The sequence below is a fragment of the Pteropus vampyrus genome, unplaced genomic scaffold, assembly GCF_000151845.1.
Source record: "Pteropus vampyrus isolate Shadow unplaced genomic scaffold, Pvam_2.0 Scaffold434, whole genome shotgun sequence".
NCBI classification, from domain to species: Eukaryota; Metazoa; Chordata; class Mammalia; order Chiroptera; family Pteropodidae; genus Pteropus; species Pteropus vampyrus.
The window spans coordinates 1435432-1452283 of NW_011889215.1; the positions used below are offsets into that span (position 1 = coordinate 1435432).

Below are 16852 nucleotides of genomic sequence, written 5' to 3' on the forward strand. Positions count from 1 at the left end.
TCTTCCTATCCAGTGCATTAGGAAGTCCTTTGCAGTCTGTTTTCAAAATGGGTCCTATATCTGCCCACTGCTTTTCCTCCCACTGTACTGATTCAACTACTACAGTGACGTCTTATCAGGGTTCCTCTTGACCCCTTTGCAGTCTCTTTTCTCCACAGCAGCCATTAATTTCTTAAAAACATAAGTTACCAAGTCACCTCATTGCTCCCTTCCTTAAGTCTTTCAGTAGCTTTGCATTGCACTTTGATGAAATTCGAAATAGGATCCTGTCAAATGTGATTTTTTTAGGAAATACTATCATTCCTGTTGGACTCCTCTAGGGATCTAATAATTGTATTCTTTTCCTTATGATGAAGTAATCACATCATAAGGAAAAAATACAATCATTACAGGTAATTGTCACATATTATTACTGTAATCTGCTTGTTTACTTAGCTCTCCAAGAGTTTGAGTTGTTACACATGTGTTCCTTTTAGAAAATTATCTGGAACTTGAGAATCATGGTAACACAGAAGTGAAGTGGCATCTGTCATCTTTAGCACCACCTTATGTCAAGGTCAGTAATAATTGCCTTGAATATATTTGTTTTAATGTTTAAACTTTAGGCAGGGTGTTTTAAAAATCAAATTATTAACATAGGTTGAGATTATTGGCTTTTTGTTCCACTAACTCATTTATTTGATAGTCTCTATAGGTGGGGCTAATACATGCCTATTCTTTTCACAAGGTGGTTTTGAGAGTAAAGTTAGAGAATGTGTGTAAAAATATGCGCTTACTCTGTTTAATACTATCTTCTATAGCCCTGATTTTTATCTGAAATAACTTTATCTTGAAAAATATATTAGAATTTTATTATAGAACATTGTGTATGTGCACATACATTTTCCCCTCCCATGTTCTAATCACTGTTGTATGTTTTTCACCAGTGAGTGCTAGTGCAGGAGATAGAATTGAATGTTCTTTGCCACTGAGTATTATTAACCTTCTGTATATTGCAAATAGTCTCTGCTGGTGGGCACTGTCTGAACTGAGTGTGTTGTCATGTGTGTTGGTTAGAATACCACATGGCATTTTTGGCATGTGTTTTGTGTGATGGTAACAGTTTTGAGCCATAATATTAACAAAGCATGTGTAAAAGAATGCTGGATCTACTGAAAATAAAGAACTGGTATCATGTAGGATGTTAAGATGTACACTCAGCAAGTCTTCAGGTTCTTTGCAGAAGAGACAGCCCTTCAACATTATGAACAGCGTTCTAAAGATCACTAGCCAGAGAGGAATGGCTGCTAATATAGGGAGAAGAGTCAGCATGAGCCCTTGTGTGAGCCAGATCTAATAGCGTTCCCACTCCACAGCAGGCATTGAGCTCTCTTTTTCTGGGTTTGGGTGTCCTCGATAACCATGAAGGTATTACTCTGAATTGACTCGTTGCTTTTATATTTTTTTGGTCATTCGATTGTTTAAATGGTTACTTTGTAGGGAGTTGATGAAAGTGGAGATGTTTTTAGAGCTACCTATGCAGCATTCAGATGTTCTCCTATTTCTGGTATACTGGAAAGCCATGGAATCCAAAAGGTGAGTTTTGATCCTTTTTTTTACAGCCATCTGGTAAGAACATGGTGTTGATTAGCCAGAAGTGTCTCATTTGTTTCCATCCAGAGCAGTTTGTTTCGCCTAGACCAGTGCTGGTCACAGCCAGGCTGCCACAGAAGGGACACTTCTCAGCGCAAAACATTGGACTGTTTCCTGCAGCCATAAGTCTTGCTTTCTGATCAGCAAAACAAAATACCATGCTTAGTGGTATGATTGATATACATTCTCATATAAGCACTTCATGTAGCCTCAGGCTGCCAGTACTTCGAGTAGTGCTAATCTAGACAATAGTTTTGTCCACCAGCTATAGTCAGAAAAATCTACTAATATCAGAACAGCTTAATGTTCATGTCATAGTCATTAGTATATTTTCATGGGTAAGTGGTGACAGATCCCTTTAGTACCATGACCCTTTTAATTAATTTGTAGACCTGATATAGCCCCGTCAAATCTCTCTTAGTGACACTAGTCATTCATTTGGCCTCAGTAATATACTTTTTCATGCTAGTAGCTGAAACTTGTTTAAACTATAGCACTTATATAATATTGGTTCATTTATTTATTCAAGGGATCAGACTTATAATAAGTTCTAGACTAATGTCGTGAACTCATAACTGACCATAAAAGAATCTTTGAGCCATGATGGTAATCACAAACTGTATGCAGTTTGTGTCTATATACCAGGCTTCCATAGGATTTCTGACTTTGGGAAAGGCACCCAATTCTACAAGCATATTTTATTTCATCTTTCAGGCCATAATAGAGCAAAGCAATAGAACAGATAACAGGCACATTGCTCAACAAAAGTTCAATATCTGAAGGGAAGTTGCAAAAAATAATAATAATAATAAGCAGGAAAGATATTCCATGTTCATGGATCAGAAGACCTGACATTATTAAAACATCAGTACTCCCTAAATTGATCTAAAATTCATAAAGATTTTCAGGGGACCCAGAATAACTAAAACAATCTTGAAAAAGAACAAAGTTGGCAAAATTCATACTTCCTAATTTCCAAGCCTACAGTAATCAAAATTGTGTGGTATTGACATAGACATATTGAATATGTGGAATAGACTTGAAAGCCCCAAAATAAACCATAATACTTCTAGTCAGTTGATTTTTTTCAAGAAAGGTACCAAAACAATTCAGTAAGGAAAAGAATATTTTTCAACAAAGGTGTGGGGAAAACTGATGTCCACATGCAAAAGAATTAAGTTGTATCCCAATAAAAACAAATAACTAGTTTAAAAAAATGGGTAGAGGATCTGAATAGATATTTCTCCAAAGAAGATATATAGGTGGCTGATAAACACATGAAAAGATGCTTAGAATTACTAGTCCTCAGGGAAATGCAAAGTAAAACCACAATGAGATATCACTTCACACCCCCTAGGATGACTATGATTTTTAAACAGCAACAACAAAACATAATAACAAGTGTTAGAAAGGATATGGAGAAATTAGAACCCTAATGTACTCACTGCTAGTAGGAATGAAAAATGGTACAACCAGTGTGGAAAACATAAAATTACTATATGACTCAGGAATTCCGCTTCTGGGCATATATCCCCCCAAATGAAAACCAGTATTCAAACAAAAACTTGTATGCAAACATGCATAGCAGCCTTATTCAAAATAGCCAAAAAGGGTGAAATAACCCAAATGTCCATCAACTGATGGATGGATAAACAAAATATTCATACAATGAAATATCAATTGGCAATAAAAAGGAATTACCGATAATATGCTACTTCATGGATGAACCTTGAATATGCTAAGTGAAAAAAGCCAGATACCAAAGACCACATATTATATGATTTAAATTACTTTATATATCTAGAATGGGTAAATCTATAGAGACAAAGTAGATTTCATGGTTGCTGGACCTGAGCGTGAGGATAGTGGAGAAGGGGAAAGGACTTGATAATAGTATAGGGTTTCTTTATGGATTGTTGAAAATATTTTAAAGTTAGATTGTGGTGATGGTTGCACAGTTCTGGAGATATTAAAAACTATTTGAAATAGGTAAATTGTATGATATGTGAATTATATCTCAGTAAAGCTATAAGAAAAGAATAATGAGGGTGCAGGACTAGATTGTCTCCCACGAATTTCTCTTTTTCACATAATCCTTAACATAGAAATGTAACCTTCTGAATTTTGTTGTGTTCATCATTATATAACCTGGCCCAAACTAACTGCTTACCACATTGTCAAATCACATTTGTCAAATGAATTCTAGGTCTGGTTTCTTAATTTAAGTGGGGGAGGGGGAAGCAAGGCACATCATTCTGGGACCATTTAGGGGAGTGTTACCAAATAGCACAATTATTGATTTATATAATAGTGATTCAGAAGGGGGAAAAAATAGTTTATTACAACCTAATTCTTAAAGTAAAAGATGTACACCTTTTTTGAAACATTGGTCAATTTGATGTGCAATTAAATAAGCTAATGAATGTTAAAGTTCCCGTTATGTCTCTACTGTATAACATGCAGTAATAGGTTTCTATCCTTTTTATTTTTTGATGTTGGAAGGAGATAGAAGTGGGATTTGTAGAATACATGCTACTGCCACCAATAATTCCAGATAATTTGTGTATTTTGACCACTTAGGACATGATTGTTTTCGTTCTTCCTTGATTTTCTCAGTGTCCTTGTCATTTTCAGTGTAACTCCCTAATCTTGATCTCATCTCCTTGATCAGTATCCTGCCTTTGCCTCCATGCTCTCAGGTTGCTGGCTGCATTGTGTTCTGTAGTGACAAAAATTAGATCACTTAAGTGTTTTAATGTTAAGTTCAGAATCAAAGATATTGATTAATTGTTAACCTGACTAGTAGTCAGTATTTTTAACATTAAATTCTTTGATAAAGAAAGCTCTTAATGCTGGTAAACTTTATAAAATACTATTTGTAAATATTATAGTTTCCTCATTATTGAGCTTTTCATAGGTTTTATGCATATAGTTTTTATCTATAACGTTGAGCTATATGGTCAGGGTTACTGGTTCTGACTGACATTCTGAAGTTAATTATAAAAGCTGCTAATGTGTAGCATAGTGGTGCTTCTCTTTTCTACTTCCTGTTATACACCCATCCTTCTTTCACATTTTCTGTATGTTCTTCCTGTCCTCTCCTTTAAGTGGTTTTGTGCTGTCCTCTTAGTACTTTACCACTTGGCCAGCAGAGGGTTCCATAAGCATTGCAGTGGAAGACTGAACTGTGTGTTTAGAGTCGAACCTTCCTCATTTAGCTCTTGTACTTGACAGCTCTAGAATTTTTGATAACTTTTTTTTTCCAATTAAAAAAATTTACGTTTTGTAGAATATGTTACATAAAGCCTAAACAAATGTAATTTGGATCTGGTATAGTAACAAGCCCACTCAAAATAGAATTGTTTAAATTCTTTTTCAATTAGTGGCAAAACTAGCCAATGCAAAAATATTTTTCCATTTAATTTTTCATACCAACACTTTGAATTGCTAATCTGACTACATGTAAAGTTCAGCATCTAAATTTCTCTCCTGGATGTGTTTTGTAGGTCTCCATTACATTTTTGCCCAGAGATAAAGGGGATTATGCCCAGTTTTGGGACGTTGAGTGTCACCCCTTTAAAGAACCTCACATGAAACATACCTTGAGATTTCAACTCTCTGGACGAGTGAGTATTGCATTGAATTTAAGTAAATTATTGTGTATATGTATTAAAAACACTAAGTGAAGCAGACATGAAAAACTAACCTGAAAATGCAGAATATTTCCCTGGTATTATTCTAATTTCATTAATTCTCCTGTATAGCTCTATAATCTTAATTATTTTTAATTAATTAATTTTTTATGGTGGCATTGGTTAACGAAATCGGGTAAGTTTCAGCTGTACATTTTAACAGTAAGGCACTTACATATTTACACTGTGTGCTTACCTCCCATGATTAGATTTCTTTCTGTTACCACATATTTAATCCCTTTTACCCCATCTGTAATCTTAATTTTATCATTTATTTTTATTGACTGGCATGTTCGAGGTCTGGGTTTGCCTTTATGAAATCTGTCTGACATGATTAGGTAAGATTGTGTGTGTGTGTACACGTGTTGGTGTGTGCACTTGTGTAAGAAACTGAACAATGCAAAGTATAGGGTTTGAGATTTAGGGAATTTGAAAATATTGTCCCCTTTTAAAAAATTATGAAGGAAACAGTAGAATTCAAATAGATAAATGTCCATATATTTTCCTAAAGTATTCTCTTCTTCAACCCCATGATTTTCTTTTTAATACAGAGTATCAAAGCAGAAAATGAGCTTGAAAATTCATGCATTTCTACAAATACTCTTATTAAAATAGATAATTTAGTTAAGCCTCGAAGACAAGCTGCATCAGAGGCTTCTCTCATACATGGGTATGTTGTTTTTGTCATTCTTATAAATTTTTTCCCAATACTTTATTGAAGTATAATTACATTCAGTAAAATGCTCCATGACTTTAACTACAAGTTTACATGTATTATTACCACTCCAGTCGAGATAGAGACTGTTTTTCTTCCCTCTAGAAAGTTTTTTTGTGTCCCTTTGCAGTCAACCCCCACCCTCACTCCATGGTTTGTTATCTATTGCCATGGGTTAGTTTCGTTGAATTTTATTTTCATATGCATTCTTTCTGTCTGGATTCTTTCACTTAACATACTTTTTTGGGAGATTCATTTGTGTTGTTGAGTATATCTGTAGTTTATTTCCTTTCTTTTTGTTTGTTTAGTATTCCATTCTACAAACATATCATTATTTATTCATTTTCTTGTTGACATTTGGGTATCTTCTAATTTGGAGCCATTATGAATGAAGGTGCTGTGAATGTTATTGTACATGTATTTTTGTGGACATATTTTTTCATTTTGGGGGAGTAAAAGTACTTAAGAATAGAATTGTTGGGTCATATGACAAGCATGTGTTTAAGTTTAAAATAAACTGCCAAATAATTTTCTTAAAGTAGTTGTACCATTTTACATTCCCAAAAACATTTTAAAAAAATGAAAGTAGATTCTTAAAAGCTTCTAAAAATGTATATTTTATACTCATAACTTACACAGCTTTAATGATAATATTTAAGTATTTTACCTAATGAAAATGTTTCTAATAATCCTTAATTAACTAATATTTAGGTCTAAGTTCTGGAGGAATGTACTCGTAAGAAAAATATATGTTAAATACCTGCCGAATTTAATATAAATGTGGTCATTTGTTTCTAATAGAAGTAAAGGATACATTTCATAAGAAATTAGAATCCTTTAAAGAATATCTGTTCTCACTACACTCTCTTTGCTATTTACTCATCCGCTCATCTCTTACTTACTGAGTGCTCACTGCATGTAGGTCAGTAGAGATAAGACCATGAGCAAACCTGCCCTGGTCTTGCCTCCACGGACTTCACCTTCTGGGGGAGGAGCCTCATCAAAATCAATCACATTAACAGACTTGGAAAGGAATGAATTAAATGGGAAACATCAGGAAGTATGACAGAGGGAGCTCGATCTGTTATATCTGGGAAGAACCTCCCTGAAATGGGACCTTTAAGTTGAGGAGAATGAGTAGAAATAACGTAGGTAAAGAGGACTGTGTCAGTGACCAGGGTGGTGGGTATTGTTGGCTCTTGAGGAATTAAAAGCAGCCTATGGGCTTAGAGCACAGAGGTGGTGGGAGAGTGGTATGAGGTGAGGCTGGAGAGGGAGGTGGGCAGAGTGCAGACCACACAGGGCCTTGTGTGTCAGGCATTATCTGCAAAGGTACTGGAAGCCATTGAATGACACGATCAGATTAAAGTATTGACAGAAAAACCTTTCCAACAGTAGTATGGACTAATTAGAAGGAAGCAAGAATACATTTGGTAAAACAAGTCAGAGATTATTCTTAAGCATTCCAGGACTAAGACAGTGTCAAGGAAGATGATGAGAAATGGACACTTTTGAAGTATATAGGAAGGAAATTTGGAGGACTCGGTTAATGGATTGGATAAAGGGGCGTAAGAAAGAGAGAGTCAGTGTCAGCTCCCTGAGACAAGAAATACAAGTGAAGGATCAAGTTTGAAGAGTAAGATCACAAGTTTATTCTGTGTTTGTGGAGATACCTTTGAAATAGCCATAAGGAGATAATTGTGTATGATTGGCTGTGTTGCCCAGAGGCTCAGTCTGAGCTGAGAAACAAATCTGAGAATACTTGAGTTTGAGGTCACTGGATCAACTGAGATGAGATTTCCTACAAAGAGTGTTGTGTGAGCAGTTAGGGATGTCCAGGGCCAAGTCTTGTGGGACAGCAACATTAGAGGTGACTGACAAGTGGCCAGAGAAATGAAAGTCAGCAGTGTGGAATCTGGAAGCCAAGGCAAGAGGAAGTGGTCACTACTATCAGATGCTACCTAGAGGCCAGAGCTTGTGTCACATTCTCAAAGTAGTCTACGTCCCTGTAAAAATGAAGATTATCAATGGACTGGGCTGTGAGCAGCCAGAGTGAAATGAACTCAGGTGAAAGGACCACCTTTTATAAACTGGATTTGAGATGAGTGGAGAGCCCAGACTTTAATGAGAAAGAGGGACAGAGAGAGGTGTCAGCTAACCCAGCACCTTTGTAAGAGTATTCCTGCTGTCAGCATATTATCTTTGTACAATTTAGTCAAATGGCCATTAGAAAACTATTTTCTAACTGAGTTGTGAGAGAAAACACTAAGTAACACTTCATAATTTAACATATATATAGTTTAAATTACTATGGATTTTAAATAGATGACTTTTAAACCTATTTCCAAAGCAGACAGCTTGACTTGACCCACCGTGGAGTTTATGCCCCAGAAGATGTATATCGGTTTCTGCCAACTAGAGTTGGTGAATCGAGGACATTAAAAGTCAATTTGCGAAATAATTCTTTTATTACACACTCGGTAAGTTGGAAATACTGCTGTGGGCTTTGAAAAAGTAAATGTAGTCAACTACTTGATAAACATTTTCCCGATAATTAAAAGCTGGTGTTATAGTTTTATTTAAGTTGTAATAATGAGTTAATTTTTTAAAATGCCTTAAATATATTTGAAAAGAAAATCATAGTAAGTCCATGACCCTTTAGCTGAAAATCAAAAATATTTAGCGCTTGTTTTCATGTTTTTTATCTTTTAACTGTTTCTCTTTGATATTTTCTGTACCATCAGACCAACATATTTCTGGATAATACTTAACTTTAGTCAAAACTAGAGTAAATTCGTATTAAAAATACCCTTATATGTATTTTTATGAGTATTGTTTAACCAAATTTTGTGGCTATCCTTAAATTTACAAAGGCAAATGTATATTCAAATATCTAACTTGCATAACTTCATAAAGTGTTTCATATTAAATTCCAGCTGAAGTTTTTAAGCCCCCGAGAGCCTTTCTACGTGAAGCATTCGAAATATTCTTTGAGGTGAGTTTATCATAGATCAAAATGTTATCCTAGTGCAGGACTCCATTTTCAGGATATCGAGATTTCTCTTGGGAGTTAAGACTTGGGAGGTCTCTCTCTGTTGCAGCCCCTCATCTTTGTCACGAACACCACAGAGCAATATACACATGGGTCTTCATAAATAGGAAAAGAGATAAGGAGCCCGCAGGGAAAACATTTAGTGACTATCCACTAGTATATTTTATAGTATAGCAACCCAAACTTCATGCAGTGTTTTGGACTTACATATGATTCCTATTACCTGGTATTTTGCCAGCCATGTATAAATACATTGAACCTTAATTATCTTGTGATTAACTTTAGAATAATTCCTGTTTCAAATATTATTTTTACTATGCTGAGAATCAGGGATCTAAATTTTTACTAATTTGGACAAATATTAGTTTCCCCGGGTTATTTGGGGAAACTTTCATTACTTTCATTATGGTATTTTCCAGTTGTCATTCTTCAAATACCCTGTATTGTTCTTAAATCATCACCTTATTTTCTTGTTGTCTTTGCTAATTTTCTTTTTACATATGATGTCATTTAAGTTGAAATCTCAAATTTTGTCTCTTATTTAGAATTTTAATAGGATTCTATTGGACTTAACACTGAAGAGTAATTTTATCTTTATCTTTAATTAAACCATTTAATTATTATAAGACCTTTCATTTTAGCATTAGGAGACTATTCCAAAAACATGTCATATTCTGTGAAAACTTGGATCACTTGGTAAACATTCTAGGATTGTCTTCACTGAGTTACTAAGTCCAACAGTGCTGTAGTATGGAAACTTACATGTATCTCGGGATCCTGAAAAGGGGGAAGCCTGTTGCCTACACCTCTTACCTTTTCTTTCCTATCCTATGTTATATAAAACATGTTGTTTACGTACTTGGGAGGTAAGCACTTTCATTGCCTTCCAAGGCTACTGACCTGGATGCAAACTACAAATTCAATGATGAATATATCTGGAAAGTTATCATAGACTTAATCTCGCTAAGCCTCCAATTCCTCATTGGTGAAATGGAGATGATAATGCTCCTGATGGTGTAGAATTGTTGTGAGGAGTACGTAAGAGATGTGTGAGCCTTAGTGCCCAGGCATAGGAAGCGCGCAGCAGACGATGGTATCTTTACCGTTGTTAACAAAACCTTCCTTTTAGTTGACTTTACTGGCAGGATCCATCAAAACTAACTCCAGAGATTTCGATATAACATCACGGTTTCTTATCAGTGCTTTCCCATTTAATCCCTTCCACAACTATGTAGAAGAGAAAGGCCTAAGTTTTAAAAAACTACTAAACCCCAATTTTCCAGCTTCTCTGCTCTGAGTTCTTGTCTCCCAGTGGTCTCTGGACCTTTCAAGTTCGTGAGTTTGCCCTGATTGATTTAAGACTAGTGGTATTATAGTGTAACAGGTTGGTACTGCAAATACATAGTGGCATAACTGCAAAGCAGTTCCATTTATTTAAAAATAGATTATTTAAATTCCCAGTTGAGGTAACATTTTAGTAACTGAGTACAAATAGATTCTGAATAAACGAGCTATACCGAATACTGTTATTATCTGAGTTTGAACTTTACCATAACTGCATTATTAATTCTGTTTCTCTTTTATTCTTTGCCTGGTTCACATCCCTGATCTTAACCAGCTTTAGACAGTTGTATATCTTTAAACATGAAGTAGATCATGTGGAATACGTTCATGTAAACTAGCATACACCTGGCAGAACATACTGGAAGGGCTTCAGATTTTTGTGTCAAGGATCTCTCATCTAAAATAATAATGACGATTTTTTAAAAATAAAGCTTCTTTAAAAAGTTTCAAGAAATCTTATATATTTTTTTAAATTCCCTTGAACAGCCTACTACCAACTATTTTAAAAAACAGTGTTTGCCCCATCTACTGGGAGAAAAGGGGTCAAATATGTAGTGACAGAAAGAAATCTAACTATGGGCAATGAACACACAATGCAATATATAAATGCCTTACTATTGAATGGTACACCTGAAACTTTTTGGATTTTGTTAACCAATGTCACCATAATTTTTTAAAAAAATGTTTGCTTTCCGCTCATCTATAGTTTTGGTAAAGAATCATTATTTAAAATAGGTGTTAAATTGTTTAGCTTTATGTCACTTTTCCATTTTATGGTTAGAGGATGAAGCAGTCAAAACTTTCCTGGAGTTAAACATTCATTTTCTAATTTTCATTACTGAATACATTGTGGTTTCAAATTCTCTTTTGATGTTAGGGTCTTTGCTTCATTTTCTTAACCAATTTTTAAAAAATTCTATTTCAGCTGAAATTTGTAAGCCGAATTAGTTATCTTGACCCTTTGCAGAAAAAAAGGAAAACCCTAAACCTGTTCCATTACAATAGTGTTGCAAGCAGCAGAATCTATTGCTAATATGGAGTGTAGAAACAAGATGAATTAAATGAAGAGATATAAGGGGAATTGGGGATGGCAATCCTTCTGTGGTATACAGTAGTTGTCATTGAAGTATTATAAATTCATAGAATACTGACATTACCAAAAATCAAATGTAATTTTGGCAATTAATGTTAAATTATTTTCATATTACTCGTCTTTAGTTTTCATCATCTAAATATTTTAACAAGCTAGTAATATTTTTTTCTGTATGAACCTACTTGGATTTAATAGTTGTCTTAAGAGCAACAGCTATCACTGTCTTCTTCCTTCTCCTTTTCGTGTTCATCTTGACTTCAGTATTATAGACATGATGAAAAAATGAGAAATTCAATTTTTATAAATGAGGTGCCATTTTGTTTAGCTTCAACTTGTTTTCTAAAATCAGTTTTGAAATATAAAATGTGTTCATTATTAGCCATTTAAAAGTAGACATTTTTATAGAGTGGAATTTGTTGACTTGCCATCCCAGTGCCAGAAAATTTTAAGCTGTCGTAAATTAGAGCACTACTTTTCTATGCAGCTACTGTGTTAATAGCTTCTAAAAGAACTTAGAAACATGAGAAATATTTTTAAATTCAGCAAAATTTGGGCAGTTTACATAAGTTAGCATTTAAAATAGATATTTTGTTTGCTTTATACTCTTTGAACATATTACTTTAAAATATTTAAAAATTCTTATGCTTTGAAGTTAAACTTTAAAAAAGGCACTTTTATACTTTATTACTGGCAGATACTTATTATTCTGAGCATGATGAGTTTCCAGAAAGTTTTCATCCATGTTAACTATCATTATGGAACTTAGGATAAATATGTAATGTTACAAATTCCAGCATCAACTCTAATAGCACAAAGTCAGTATAAATTTGATAAAAATAAGAGTAAGAAAATCATGTGTTTAAAGCACTAATTCTGTGATCTGTGTAACCAAATGAAAAAGCTCTAAGTCATAGAAAACTTCTCTCATGACACATTCATAAGCTTAAATTTTACATTAAAGAAAGTGGAAAAACTGGTTTCTTTATACATAAGAATGACTTCTTTCAACTTTGGAGAAGAAACAGATCTATAGTATCTCACTTGAGAATTTTTACCAGAAAACTGAAATAGTAGGTGCTGTTCTTATAAGTATTGGGTACTTTTGCATTTACCCCAAATATTAGACACTTTGACTTTGGACAAGGACTCAGGAATTATAATTTCTGGTTGAGAAAAATAGTTAGCTTACTTTGGTGTGTGGAGCCATATCTGTTCTGAGAAACAGTTTGCAGCCTTTGATTAAACATGTTTTCATTCATTAGATAACTCTGCTTTGTGACACTATTAACTGCACACTTCAAAGTAATAATGTGACTTTAGTTATCTGTAGGGTACATGAGGTAATAATTGCCTTATAAATGTGCACCTTTCCCAAGACTGTTGTGAGGCCTGATGGGGCTACTCTCGGTAAGTTCTGGAGCGACACACAAAATTGGCACAGGGACTGTGAAGTGTAAACTGACTACAACATAAAGAGGCAGGAGAGCTTACCCCCCAGAAGTTAAGGGGTTTTGCCTAATGCAGAGGAGGGTAAGCATGAATGTATCTTGGGGATGTTTAGCCTACCTAGTGATAGATTATAAAGAAGGTAAAAGGAAATGATTAAATTTTTGGTAAAGGTTCTTTTGGATTTTAGGTGATCATCCCTTTCTCATGTCTTTAAAAAAGATTCGTTTATATTTACATTTAGCCCTGAAAAGCATCCTTCTGTTAACCTATTTTATTCAAGTCTTATCTCTGCCGAGATGTCATAGCTACTGTGTTTCTCCTGTTCTGTGCCCAGGTCTCCATGCACACAGTGCACTGCAGGTCCTGGTCCACTCCAGCTCCTGAGCTGGCACACCCTGCCAGGTCTTTTGAGAGGGAAGGCAGTTGTCACAAAGTCACAGCCAGGGAACAACAGTAACATTGAGCTGTTGTTACTTTTCACCCACACACAGGAACCAAGCAACTTAAATTATTTTCAATTTTTTTGATAATGATGGCACCTTGGCTGTGCTAATGTGTTAGCTTTTTCTTACAAAAGGTATTTCTTTTAAATTAAAAAAAAAATTATGGTTTATGTAGTTCGTAGGTTCTGATAAGCTCTTTAAATATTAATGGAGGCACATAAGAAATGAAGCAGTTTAGAGTGCACTTCCACAGCTGCCTCTCTGTTCTCTTAATGTGTTTTTTGCTCTAATGTGCCTTTGCTATAAAATTAGTCATCAGCTAGTAAAAGGTTTTGAACTAGACCTCTCCATTGGGTTCAGCATACTTTATAATTACCGTTTCCCGTGTGTGGGGGCGGGAGGGGGAGAGAGAGAGAAACAGAGATTAAAACAGTTTTTAATAACAGTACAAGATGGACATTTTAAAAATGTCCCTCTTACCAGTAGTGTCCTCTAGCTATATTAAACTTCATGGATCTTTCTAAATTGCGCTCCACTTTATTCAAAGTACCTATAAATCTAAAGCAGATATATGTTTATCATAATACGTTTTTAAAAACACTTCCTCAGTTGACTATAGAACAGTTTTATATTCCATACTGAAATTTGTTAATAATGAGATCTTCCAGAAATTTATTTTGGTATATTTTATTACTTTTAGTAATTCATAAATTATAAAGCCCCTTAAGTTGGCAAAATGTACTGTGTTATTCTGAGTATAGAAATGCTAACATGAAAGAGAAAATTGTAGTTTCTCAGTGCCATAGACTAGGTACCATTTTTTTTAAAGGCACACTAGCTTTGACATGGGAAAATAAGGCATTAATGCATTTGGGAAAAATAACCCAGACTTAAAATGTATATATATCGTTATATATAGATATAGATATATCATCTTTTCCTATGTTATCAAGTTATATCTAGGAAAAGAGCTTCAAAATAAACTATTTTCTAAATTTCTAGTCATTGGAAGCAAAAGCATATCAGTTCATTCCTACACTTTAAAACATGTATCTCTGAGGTGAGACTAAGGATTGAAATACTTCCCTTCTAAGGGAAGTCTAAAAGCTGTAAATTTTGACCAAAAAATGATTAAGACTGAAAGTTGATAACAGCTGATAGGCAATGATAAAGTATATGTATTCACTACTAGAATAAAGTTATATATTTGAAGCTCTTGGGATCTAATTTTATGAAGACATAGGGCACGCATTACCTGCCTCAATATAATCTGAAAATAAGTTTTCAAGATGACTTTTAATAGAGGTTTCATGTGAATTTTTGGAGCAAAAACTATACAGCCCTGTTAGTGATGGGCATGGGACACATCAGTTTATTCTCTTCCCAGTTGAGTATGCTGCCAAAGTCAGTAAGGTTGGAATATGTAGGGTATGCTCTCACTTTTTCTTAGGTAAATAGGCACCTGCTTTTGTAGATGGAATATGCAGTTCCATACACCATAGATCAGAACTCTGATTTCCCCTTTTCCATTTTTATTGGCTAGCCAGGAATATATATACAGAACTGTTTGATTTAGATTTTTCTCTCCTTTGTACCAGTTGCGTGTTAAATAATACATCAAAGAAATGAGAACTAAATTTAAGTTGAATGTACCTGGACTAGTTTCTTTCACAAAAACCTACTGAGCTCTCTGCAGACATTGTGGTTAACTGTGGCAGGTTATTTGCTTGTTACCGTAGTATCAGACTGCTGATATTTTCCTTTCTCTCTGCAGAGCCCAGCATTACATCAACATGCCTGTGCAGTTCAAACCAAAGTCGGTGGGCAAATTTGAAGCTCTGCTTGTCATTCAAACGGACGAATGCAAGAGTGTAGCTATTCGACTAATTGGTGAAGCTCTTGAAAAAATTTAACTAGAATACATTCTGTGTAAAGTAAAGGGCATGAGTTATATTTTGGTGACTTCACTTTTCTACACTACAATTATATTTTTGTATATGTTTTGTATGATAAATTAGATATATAAACAGTAGAACTTTTTGTTTTGAGAAGCTAAGATTGAAGACCTGACTAAAATATCATGTATTTAAACTATAGTATTGTACTTAACTTTTAAGGGAAGAAGAGATTTCTATTTTTGCATTAATTATGATATTCTGAGTAAATATGGTATATATTTTAATGTGATATATCCAGAAATAAAGTTAATTTTCATTGAACTTGTCTTTTCTTTATGATGTCATACAGAAATCAGAATATTGCTTTATTCTGCTAATTATTTTTAAGCCCCTACGTCTGTTTCATGATTTTTCTCCTCCATTGCATAGTTTCCTTTCCCCTAAGAAATTCGTTCTCTTTCTTTCTGTCCTTAAGCTCAGTGATCCCCAACCTTTTTGGCACCAGGGTCCAGTTTCATGGAAGACAATTTTTCCACAGACCAGGAGTGGAGATGGTTTTGGGATGATTTAAGGGCATTATATTTATTGTGCACTTTATTTCTATTATTGCATTGTAATATATAATGAAATAATTATACAACTCACTACAATGCAGAATCAGTGGGAGCCCTGAGCTTGTTTTCCTGCAACTAGATGTTACCATTTGGGGGTGATGGTAGACAGTGACACCAAAGTATGTTGCTTATGTCCGGTCTACTTAATCTTGTTTTGGTGGCTGCCACTGCAGAAAACCCTGCTTCACAAAGATAGGATGTTGGAAATGGAAGCAGGCTTCAAGTGCTTTTGTGACAATCTCCGGATATTCTGCCTTGACTTTAATCCACAATATATGGAGATTCAAAGTTGTCTCAAACACACTTTTAAGGCCACTGTCACTTGCGATCTCAAGCAGTTGATCCTCTTCAAACAGACAAAATTCCCCTGGCTTATTCACAAAAGAGTTGTGGATCCATTCCTTCCCAGTTCAGGGGTCTCGTGGTTGGAAAGTAAAGCTCAGACTCTTCTGAAAGCTGAAATAGGTGATCATGCACCAGCTGGGAGAAAGAAGGCCCTGGCTCAAATCTCAAAATCTCTGCTAATGTTCGAAACATCAAAAATTCCAATGTTCACCCTTCATCCCATAATTCCGGTTTGGCTTTGAATGCAGCCACTTTATCTACCAACTTGAACACAGTTGTCATTCTCCCCTGAAGTGACAGATTGAGTTGATTAAGCAGGTTGAATATGACACACAAGCAAGTTTTGCAACCCATTCTGTGTCACTGAAATGTACTGCCAGCAGTGACTTTTTCTTTAAGGAATCTAAGGAGTGATTCTCATAACTCGAACTCCAGCCAGTGATCTGCCTTTAGAAAGCCATCTCATTTCTGTGTGTAAGAGGAGACGTGAGCTCTGCGTCCATCTCCTCTCAGAGCTGCACTAACATGCGAGTTAGGGACGTGTACTTTACTGTTATTGATCATTTTAATCACAT

At 34.9% G+C, this 16852-nt stretch overlaps 1 protein-coding gene across 18 annotated transcripts in view; it reads left to right on the plus strand.

Annotated features, from left to right (window-relative positions):
• CEP192 (centrosomal protein 192) overlaps positions 1-15639 on the plus strand; it is a 130202-nt gene extending 114563 nt beyond the window's left edge. For 15 of the 18 annotated variants that reach the window (XM_011381317.2, XM_023523968.1, XM_011381316.2 and 12 more), the window contains 7 exons: positions 477-556; positions 1480-1575; positions 5139-5258; positions 5876-5994; positions 8390-8519; positions 8976-9034; positions 15195-15639. In XM_011381317.2, coding sequence (XP_011379619.1) covers positions 477-556; positions 1480-1575; positions 5139-5258; positions 5876-5994; positions 8390-8519; positions 8976-9034; positions 15195-15333 — 743 coding nt within the window. In that variant the 3' untranslated portion in view covers positions 15334-15639. Of the gene's footprint in view, positions 1-476; positions 557-1479; positions 1576-5138; positions 5259-5875; positions 5995-8389; positions 8520-8975; positions 9035-15194 lie in introns of those variants that run through there. The other 3 variants (XM_023523964.1, XM_023523972.1, XR_002777456.1) reach the window with 3 other exon arrangements.
• The last annotated feature ends 1213 nt before the right edge of the window (positions 15640-16852 follow it).